This window comes from Propithecus coquereli, unplaced genomic scaffold (genome assembly GCF_000956105.1).
Source record: "Propithecus coquereli isolate 6110/MARCELLA unplaced genomic scaffold, Pcoq_1.0 Scaffold408, whole genome shotgun sequence".
Lineage (NCBI taxonomy): Eukaryota > Metazoa > Chordata > Mammalia > Primates > Indriidae > Propithecus > Propithecus coquereli.
The window spans coordinates 661199-672056 of NW_012149819.1; the positions used below are offsets into that span (position 1 = coordinate 661199).

General features: G+C 37.1%; 1 protein-coding gene across 1 annotated transcript in view; it reads left to right on the forward strand.

Annotated features, from left to right (window-relative positions):
- Nucleotides 1-925: 925 nt before the first annotated feature.
- Nucleotides 926-10858, forward strand: part of GLRB (glycine receptor, beta) — a 110888-nt gene continuing 100955 nt past the window's right edge. Inside the window, exons 1-2 of the mRNA XM_012652990.1 lie at nucleotides 926-1157; nucleotides 2864-3014. Of these exons, the coding sequence (XP_012508444.1) occupies nucleotides 2893-3014 (122 nt within the window). The 5' untranslated portion in view covers nucleotides 926-1157; nucleotides 2864-2892. The remainder of the gene's footprint in view (nucleotides 1158-2863; nucleotides 3015-10858) is intronic.

Here is a 10858-nt window from a genome sequence, read left to right on the forward strand (position 1 = left end):
TACAGAATATGGTTAGATACAGGGAATGTTCCTCTCCCCTATATGCCATAGGTTGAAAAATTTATTAGTGGATAATACATCTGTAGGTCCACAATACAATGCTAAGCGATGCTCACTTAAGACAGTGCTTTCTTACTCGAAAACCAATCAGGCATGTGTATGTTCAACAGGTAAAAAACTATCTTTTCCAAGAGCTGTGTATTCAAATAAAAAGCTACTTCTTAAACAAGAATGACTACAACATTTTCTAATGAGAAGGCAGAGACCATATCTAACTGAGATGTGTGAAAATCAGTGACTTTGAGAGTCTAGTAAATTCCTTTCAAGATCTGTAACCCTAAGTAAATCTCTTAATATCTCTGAATTTCAATTTCTTCATTTATAAAATGAGAAGGATGACATAAAAATTGCCCAGGAATGTGGTGAGGACCAAATGAGACAATGCAAGTGAAAAGTGTTTTGAAACTGCCAAGTTCTTTACAAATGTCAATTATGTAACAAATGTTAAAAATGGTATTTACCTGCATGACTATACTGTCGCAATAATTTTGACCAATTTAAGCTTGTTTGGAAAGGTCAGGCTTTTAGAAATTGGAAGTAAGATTCCGAGATTAAGCTAGATGCCAGGATCCTGGGCAAAAGGTGAAATCACAGACACTATGTTTTGTCCACTTCGGCCCAAGAAGGTCATTTGTTGTTCTGTTGTTTTTTGTTGCTAGTGATCAAAAGCCGACCCAAAGCAATCCCAGCTCCTTGGAAGGTTGTTTTTTCCTTTTGTACCAACACCATCACCCCAGTCCCTCCTCCCCGTCGTTTTTAGTCCCCTCTAAAGGGGGGACTACATTTCTTCAGCTCGGAAACCCCTCCTGTGCCTGAAGGGGAAGGTGTCGTGACGTCGCTCGGCCGGGATCCCTCTTCCCTCTGTCGTCCTCGGTCCCCAGGTCCCCGCGCGCGGTCCCCGCAGCGGCCCCGACAGCGGCGCGCCACGGCGCAGGCTCCGCGGCCCGAGCAGGCGCGTCAGCCGAGCTCGGCGGTCGCGCGGGCGGCGGGGACGCGGCTGCCCCCGCTCTGCGCCCGCTGCACCCCCAGCAGCCACCGCCACCTGGCCCAGAGCTGCCACTATCTCACCCGGCAGCTGCGGGCAGGGGCGACTCCGGGTAAGTGCCAGGGGCTCCACTTAGGAGGAGGGGACAGGGGCTGGGGCGGCGGCGGCGGTCTGGGGACCGGAATAGATGACCCTGCGGAGACAGCGGGTCCAGCCTGGGGTGGCGGGGCGCGGGGAGCACTGCGGCGTGCAGCGGGGGCCGAGCGCTGCCCTGCGCAGAGAGGGGCGCGGGGCACCGGGCCGCGGCAGCCGGGTCACCGATGCGGTGGCGCCCGCCGAGACGCTCGGGATGGAGGGATGCAGAGGCCCGGGAGAATCAGGGGACGCAAGATTGGCCGGGAAGGCTCCTTGCGTTGTGTTGTTTGTGAAGATCTTCCAGTCACTGCAGCTGTCCCTTTGAAAGACGGGGTGAAGACAGAGCAGAGCGCTGAATTTCTCTCGCCCCCTTGCAGCCGTTAGCACGGCCCCCCTGTTTTCCTGGGCCAGGATGTGAAGGTGGGAGAAGTACCTGCTGCTGCGGGCAAAGGTATCTGGAAGCGGCTGTCGCTGTAGGAGGGGGGCAGGGAGCGTCCGATGCTGTAAGTTGACAGAGGACAGAGCCTTTCGGTGATGGTGGTGGTCTGATAAGCCCCACTCTGTTGTCTTCTGTTTAAAGGACCAGGGAGAATTCCCGCTGGCTTGCTTTTGGAGTGTAAAAACAAAAGATAATATGGGGAAAAATCCTGGGCAAAAGGGACTTGAAAAATATGACATAGGAGAAGCAAATTTGTAAGGGTGAGATGGGAAATTAAGTTAATATTGAAGAATGTGACAGGTCTTACTCTGTGGAAAACAATGAAGAAGAAACAAATTATGGTTTGGAAATGAAGGATGCAGAAGAGGTTTAAATAATCCAGTGTTAGTAGACGCTTAAAGTTTTTTTTTTTTTTTATGCATCAGACTCTCTGACAAGAATAGAATTCTGATTTGAGCATGAGAAATGTTATTAAAATATGGCTAAGAAGATTATTGAAATAGTATAATCACACTTGCTGTTTTATTTCATATAGCGTTACCTAGAATTTCTGGAGTTCTCTTTTTGATTATAAATGTTATTATCACATAAGAGGGAAAGCTAAAAAGTTAATTTAATAATGCACCTTTTTGGGGTAAAACGTAGCTTGCAAATTTAATGTGTACAAATAAAAACGTGATGAATTTAGAGTGTGGAACTCTTCGATGCTAATTTTTTCTTTTATTTCTGTCAGTTTTTTATTACTTGGAATTGTCTTTTTAAAACACTTTTATTGTTTTTGAAAAAATATACATGCAAAATTCAAACGATATAGAAATTTTAAGAGAAAAAGTACTTCAAATGTACTGGCCCAAGATAAGCATCTTAACACTGTGTTAAACATCCTTCCAGGCATCTTTCTAAACACGTTTTGATATACTGTGCAATTCAATATCAGTTTACAATTTTCTGTAATTATAGAATCAGAAATTTTACATAGTAATCTATTATATCTCATGGGGGTCTTGTTTTCTATGTGCAATTATTTAAACTGACTTTTAATACTATATAAAAAGACTTTACTAGTACTTATAAAAGACACTTTAAATATATAGCAAAGTGTAACTGTGTAGGATTGAGCCATGAGGATCTGATGTATAAGTGTACTTGCCCTTTGGGTAGTAATGATCATGTTTCTTAAAGGGACAGTCATACAGTTACCATTTTCTTCACAAATGTAAATATTTTCCTGTTCTCTCTTGTAGATCGATCTTCTGAAATTTAACTTTTCAAGATGAAGTTTTTATTGGTGATCGCCTTTTTTATTTTAATTTCCTTGTGGGTTGAAGAAGCCTATTCTAAAGAGAAATCTTCAAAGAAAGGAAAGGGAAAAAAGAAGCAGTATCTATGCCCATCGTATGTCCTTCATGTCTTATATTCTTATATGGAGAAATGTTATTGCATTTTTTATAAAAGTAAGGTGGTTTATTAAAATACATATCAGCAAAACTTTCATATCAGAAAATATACACGTTTGTTTCATAGGTTGAAAATAACAGGATGAAGAGCAGTTTAGAATGTGAGTGAATTCCTAGTGTTCAAGGTAAAGTTTTATCAAGTTTTGTTCATGCCGTGGATTTATATGATTCTTATACATCTTTACAGAAATAGAAAAAAGTTACTAGTATTTCTTACGTTAAATGTGCAACTTTAATTAGATATTGAGATTCTACGTTTTGAGTAAGTACCAGTTCAAAAGATTGATTTTTTTAAAAATACCCCTCAGAGGTATATTCATGAAAAAATCAGATAGGTAAACTATGATCTTAAGGTCTGTTTAGTTTTTATTGATGCATGGCAGAAGAAAATTCACATAATAGAATCAATTTTCTATTTCGATATTTGTGAATGAGTTATTTTAGGAAATTAGGGTATTTCTCAAAAAGCATGTGATTAAATTTGACATTTGTAAAATCAAAATATAAATCTAAATACACCCCCCTAAAAGACAAAGTTTTGTGGTTTGGACTCTTTGTTTTTCATAGGAACGGTTACTATTACTGGTGAATAAAAGCAAATAATATCCAATAGAGCAATTTAATAGTATATATGTAAATACCTTTTACGAAATATAATGTGCTTTTAGGTAATAATGCAACATATGCAGTGATCTGCAATAAAAAATTAATTTGCCATTACAGGTCATTTTTCAAGTAAGATTTCTTAACTGTTATATTGATCATAGATAACATTTTATTCCAGCATCATCATTACTCAAATGTAGATTGTTCTACTTTTACAGATGTTCTGTAAGAGATATTAAGGTACATTTTGGGAAGTATGTTTCATAAAGAAAGGACATTGGAATCAGTATTTTGCAATGGCTATTTACATGACTACGAGCGACTAAAGGTCTGGAGACAGCGTAGTGATCCACACAAAGTCTAGCATTAAATAAAGGTCCATATTAAAGGATAGCTCCTGTTTCTGACCTTTAATAGTCTTGCTTATTCTAGTGCTACACAGTCTGACGTCAGGCTAGATTTCTGGGTATGTGACACAATGGTCCTGAATAATGTTTACGTGTTCTTCCTTGGTCATCTGCCAGGTTGCGTATCAAGTGGGGACAGTGTGGGCAGGTTTGAGCAAAACTACGATCTACAGCTATTGCTACTCTTCACTGTTACAGTTTCTGTGCCACGACCCGCTGATTAGCATTTCAGGGAAGTGGCATTGACAAGCCTTACTCTTCCTAACTGAAAGGACACATTTTCATGTTTTAGAGATAATTTATATATCTTAACCTTTTCTTTGTTGGGCGTTGACATATTGACATAAACAGTTGTATGTGTCTTGTAGTTATGATGATTCTATGTGTGAAGTCAAGCTGCCTTGGATCAGTCAGATTTCTCTGTTTGAAGAAGCCGATAGGGCTCTTGGTTTCTTCTGAACAACCCTCCCTTCCTGCCCTACATCCAATGTTACAATCAAACTGTCCTGAAGGTGGCAACAGCAAGTCTTATAACTACCGTATACCTTACAAGAGTGTTTTACAGGGCATTCTCTTTTCAGAAATACAATCTTAAATTGCCTTGTGTATAACCTGACTACATATACTTACAATGTCTGCACTTATTTCAGACAGATTTTTAAAGTTAAACTTAGTAGATAAAGAGTGAAATAATAAAAGTTCTCTTTTGGCAAATATGGAAATCTTCAAGTGGAAGACCCACCATATACCTGTTAAGCCCACTTCACAATATTTTAGATATATTGAGTAATTAACTGAAATTTAAACTTTGAAATTTATCATAGTTTTAAATTTTTTTATTTTTGTAATTATGAGACTAGATAAAGCTCTAATAACAGTTGTAAGGGCGATGCTGATGAATATCTGGCTCATTAAAAAGAAGATGTACCTTGGAGAATTAGAGTTGAATATTTGTATTTGAGTATTTTATTAAGGGTTCTGGCTTGATTATCACTGAGTTATAAACTTCAGAAGCCTGGAGTTGTCCCCGGCTGTGATTGGATCCATTACATCAAATTTCTTCAGACATCCAGATTAAGAATCTCAGCTACAAGAATGGTCTGTGAAAGAATAGGCAAATTATTTGTATATTAGAGAATAATCCAGTTTTCTTATCTTGTGTAAATTGACAATATATAAAACATTTTGATTAAGAGGAATATTTGAGATTACAAAACCCAGGAGTACAGACCACCATAGTACTCTATAGTATGGTAAAATTTTTGCCCAGGTGATATTTTGATTTGTTTAAATTTTTGTTTTTTATCAGTAGCATTGGGAGGCAATGGGAGTGTATAGACATAAACGGTTAATATGTAGCAATCAGGAGTGAAAGCTTCCCATTTTATTGTTATGACAACGTTTCCCCCCAAAGACTGTAATACAGGAAACATGTTTTAGAATGTAGGAGAAATAAAGGACTTGGGCTTCTAGGCTATAATTTTGATAATAAGTTTGAGTCGTATCATAAACTTTTCCTGGCCTCTTTTGTGTTTCTTTTTTTTAACCCACATTGTTTTGAGATGCCACAGAATCATAAATTAATGCTATTGTTTGTTATTTTTTGATGTGTAAGTGGAGCAGAGGTACCAGCTTGACAAAGTGCCTGGTAAATTTGCTGCCAAAAATTTCTGAAATTTAATGTGAATTGACAAGTAAGAAATAAACTTTAAATTAATAAAAGTATTTTAGATAAGTCCTTTTTATTTTAAGCTTGAATTTGACATGGCCTTTAGTCTATTGTTCTTCCCTTTGATTTTCCATTCTGCCTGAGTGATTTTGTCCAAGTCCATCTCTGTAACTACCACCTATTCACTGTTAACTCCTAAGTCTGTGTCTAGCTCAGACCTCTCTAAGGAGTGCCCCACGCTTACATCCAGTGTTTCAACCTGACTGTCCCACCCTGACCTCAAACTCCACTCAAAATAATAAAACCTGAATTCAGAACCTCTTTTCACCACTTTCTCAGCAAATGACATCACTGCCTCTTTTACCTAATTAAAATTCTGGGGATCACCCTAGACCTTCTCTTTCTACCTTACCTTCTGAAATTCAGTAGTCACCAACACTTGTCAATTCAGAGTCCTTCCCTGTGTGAAATATGCCATCCTTTTTGTCCCCATGTGTGCATTGCTTCACTTACTCCTCCCTGCCCTCTTTGGCGGACTCCTTCTGAGTCACCCTGCTTCTTGTCTTCCTCCATCAATTTATATTCGACACTGGCCCTATAGTATGTTCTCCAAATCTTAAATCTAGTCAGGTCATTTTCATATTGAGAGCTTTTTAGGACTCCAAAGCTTTCTGGATAAGGTTGCAATTTCTCAGTCCCACACACAAGGCTCTTTGATGGAGTGGCCTCTGACACCTCGGCAGTGTCTTTCCCATCCATCCCAGCCCCTGCCCCAACCCAGCCCACATGAGTCAGGTCTCCTACACACTTGCTCTTTCATGTCTCTGCAAATGTTCTTGCCTTTACATAAAATGCCAATACTTTCCTTCTTCCTTGGTTAACCCCTGCTTCAGTGGTCTTGTCCAGATTCATGGCTAAAACTACCATTTATTCACCATTGATTCATAAATGTATGTCCAGCACAGACCTCTCTGAAGAGCACCACACCCAAACATCCAACGTTTTAATCTGACTGTCCCCAAATGACCTCACACTTAACTCAGACTCAAACCCTATTATATCCTTTGGGAAACCTTCCTAATCCTGGAAGTCTGGTTTAGATAACCATATTCTGTGCCTCCACAGTTCCATAATTGCCTCTGATGTTTATAATACTGTATGTTACTCACCAATTGTAATTGTCTACCTTCCTAGATTGTAAGCTCCTTGAGAGCAGTGTCATATTTGACTCAGTCATTAGGGAACAACATAGCACCTCACACAAAATATACATATAATAAAAATTTGTTTAAACAGTGAATAAAAATTGAAAGATCTTTGGCTATCTCTTATTAAGTCAATATAACTGGATTTTGTCAAGTTACTTGAAAATAAGTTATATGATCTCTACTGGATAATATTTAGAAATGTAGTCTCAATATAAGGAAAACTGGGTGAGTTAACTAGATAATTAGTGGAACATTCATCCTGGATTATGTTTCCTCTTAAAATTTTGGCCTCATCATATTCACCATTATTTCAGTGATCAAAATAAAACTATACAGAAGAAATACTCATCCAAACTGAGGATATGCAATATTGGGACTAGCAGGAAAGATGTGCGACAGAATTAGGAACCAGTATGATTTTAAAGGGACCAAGTGATGGGCTATGTCTAACAAGATGGAAAGTATAAATTGCACTTTAGTCTGGAAATAACTTGTGCAAGTATAGGCAGGGGAAAACGTAGCTTGGCAGAGCACATTTTGGAAAAATACTGTATAATATCATAATCATGATACAAATATATACACATATGTATATAGTGTTTAAGAAAGAAAGTAGTGTTTTATTTTACTAATCTTAAGTATATTACTTAATAGAATTATTTAAAGCAAAGTTTACAGAGATTTCTGCACTGTGATAGTCAATGTTTTTAAGAGAGAGAAATAAGAATAGAAGTAATTAAAATCATGTCATATTAAGAATTTGAAAGTTGTCCTCAAATTTTTGAAAAACTGTCATGTAGGTAAGAAAGTAGACATTGTTGCTTGGCACTGATAGTTAAAAGTGGGACTAATGAATAGAAACACAGGGAGCAATACTTTGGGCTCCAAATTAAGAATACTCTCTAATAGAGTTCTGCCTAGATATAATTGACTGGAAAGGAAGGTACTGAAGCCTGAGTGCTTCCAGTTATGTGGGATAATTACTTGGCAGGCATATTTTAGAAAGACTTTGAGCATTGGCTAGGTGGTTAGACCAGATGGCGATATTTAAGGTCATTTCAATTTGTAAGATTTTTAAGATTCTATGATTCTAATATATTGAATTTGATTATAGCCTTATGATTATCCAACAGCAAAGTGACATAGAATCATGTTTTTTAAAATGTGTCCTGATCCATTTATTTAAATATATCTGCCTTTATTTTTGAAGCATTGATTTGGAGAGCTCTACTATGTAAAATATATTTAGGCTTTGTGTTAATAATAAACATTTACAAATCTTCAGTGGCAGAATTTCAAAGGATGAAAGGTTTATTGGAAAAGAATATGGATAATCTATAAAATGGATACTCTTGAAAATTGTCTATATTATTATTACTATAACATATCTAGATAGAATTTTTTACTGATGTTTAGTTATGTATTTTCTTACAACTTACTGAACAATTCCACTTTAATGGCATGCTATTATTTTACAATCAATTAAATTAATGATCTTTCATTATGTATTTTCTTACAACTTACTGAACAATTCCACTTTAATGGCATGCTATTATTTTACAATCGATTAAATTAATGATATTTCATTTCCAAATAATTTACCAGGTTTTAAAATTGGCATCCTCATTATTCCAGTTATTCAGGCATGAAACTTAAATGGAACCTGCTTTTCCCTTAAAATAATCTCCTGTATCTGGCATGTTCAAGTTTTTCTCCATTGCACCTCCTCTTACCATCATTTTCATATTGGTTAAAATATTTTCCTAGTTACTCACCATATTTTTTCTTTGATCATTATTATTCATCTGAACATACTGTTTCCATTTTCATCTTGTTATTCTTATGTTCAGGAACCCCCAATATCTCCTTATTACTTGATGAATCCAGTACATACATTTACCTTACTTTCCAAGGGCCTTCGTAATTTATATTCCAAGCTACGTGAAACTACTCTCTCATTTGGGAAAGGCTGACCTGCCCTTGTTCCTAACCTTCTTTGGCCATTATTTATGCTTAGGTATGTTTATGCTTGGACATGCCAACTTAATATATCCAGATTAATATAATCCTGCTTAATATATCCAGATTTCACTAGTTCTTCAGAGCTCATCTCAAATATTACCTTGCTTTATAAACTCTTTAAATAATTAGAAGTTTTAGTTGAGAGTATGATTAATGTGAACTAAAAGCAAGTTGTGCCTGTTTAATACTTTCATGTCTTGCACATTGATAGAAATACAAGTTTTAGAAAGAAAAAAGTGTTAATCTCATGGTAGGTATATCACCTGGAGCATTGTGTTAAAGTCTGGTTGCCATGGTTTATGAGAGAAATACGTGGGCGTTTTCTCAGAAAATCATGATTGGTACTTGCATGAACGTGAAAGTCTGTAATGTGTTGTTTGAGTCATTGTACTGTGGGTTGTTATTAGAAGAGCTGTTGTTACAAGAGTTATCACCTGCTGTTTGAGGTGTTGTCATATAAGATGAACTAGACTTTGTTTATATGACTCCAACTTGTAGAACTAAGACCAGAGAAAGAAACATAAAAGAAGACAAGCTCAGTTTAGAGGATACTGTAGAACTGCAGTCCCCAAACTCTGGGCTGTCAACTGGTACTGGTTGGTGGCCTGTTAGGAACCTGGCTGCACAGCAGGATGTGAACAGTGGGTGAGTGAGTGAAACTTCATCTGTATTTACAGCTACTTCCCATTGCTGGCATCGCCGCATAAGCTCCGCCTCCTGTCAGATCAACCCTGGCATTGGACTCTCATAGGAGTGTGAACCCTACTGTAAACTGTGCATTATCTAGGTTGCATGCTCCTTATGAGAATCTAATGCCTGATGATCTGAGGTGGAGCTGAGGTGGTGATGCTAGCGCTGGGGAGTGGCTGCAAATACAGATTATCATTAGCAGGGAAGTTTGACTGCACAATAAATGTAATGCACTTGAATCATCCTGAAACCATCCCGTCCCCACCCTGATTCATGGAAAAAATGTCTTGCATGAAACCAGTCCCTGGTGCCAAAAACGTTGGGGACCACTGCTGTAGAATAATCCAAAGAGAAAATGGATTTCTTTGTTGCCAGAGTGATTGAACTTAGCTTGGGTAGGAAAACAACCCAAATCAGACAATACTGGGAAGTTAAGAGTATTTAAAAGTTCTTTTCAGCCCTAAGATCTCAGGGGCCTAGAATTAAAGCTAATGTTAAACTCCCTCTTCTTGATCTCCTGGAATCGTCTTTGTCCATACTTGTATGTTTTATCACTTGATTAGATTTAATTCTTTAAAAAATGATGCTTTGATTTTCTACTTGAGGTGTATATAGTGTTAATTATCTAACTAAACTGTAAATACTTGAGATGAGATGGTTATATATACTTTTATTCTGACTACTTAAAAATTCTTTGCATAAGAGCTCCATTTATGCATGCTAAATCAAAGGGAATTGAGTAAATGAGTATATAAAAAAGTCATAAATTTAATCTTTTGATGGATTAACGGATCACTGGGACCATGTTTAGAGGTAAAATATATATTGTTTAAAATTCACTTTGTATGTCTACCAAATCATAATGGATAAAGCATTACAGCAAAAAGAACACTGCTATATCTTAGTTAGCTCTTTGCTAATTGACTATATGACTTTCAATAAGTCACTTAAACTATCTGGGTCTCAATTTTCTAATTTGTATTGTGAAAAGTTTGATCAGTAGTCTCCTAATTTCCTTCGTCCTTCTTTCCTTCCTTCATTCATGGCAACCATATCTTTTATTATACAATAAATTTTTGTTTATGATTGCTTTGGCACCTTTATATTCAGGGTTAACTATTTTAGATATTTTTCAGTGTTGTTTTTTTTTTGTTTGTTTCCTAATTTTGAACCAGTCAAG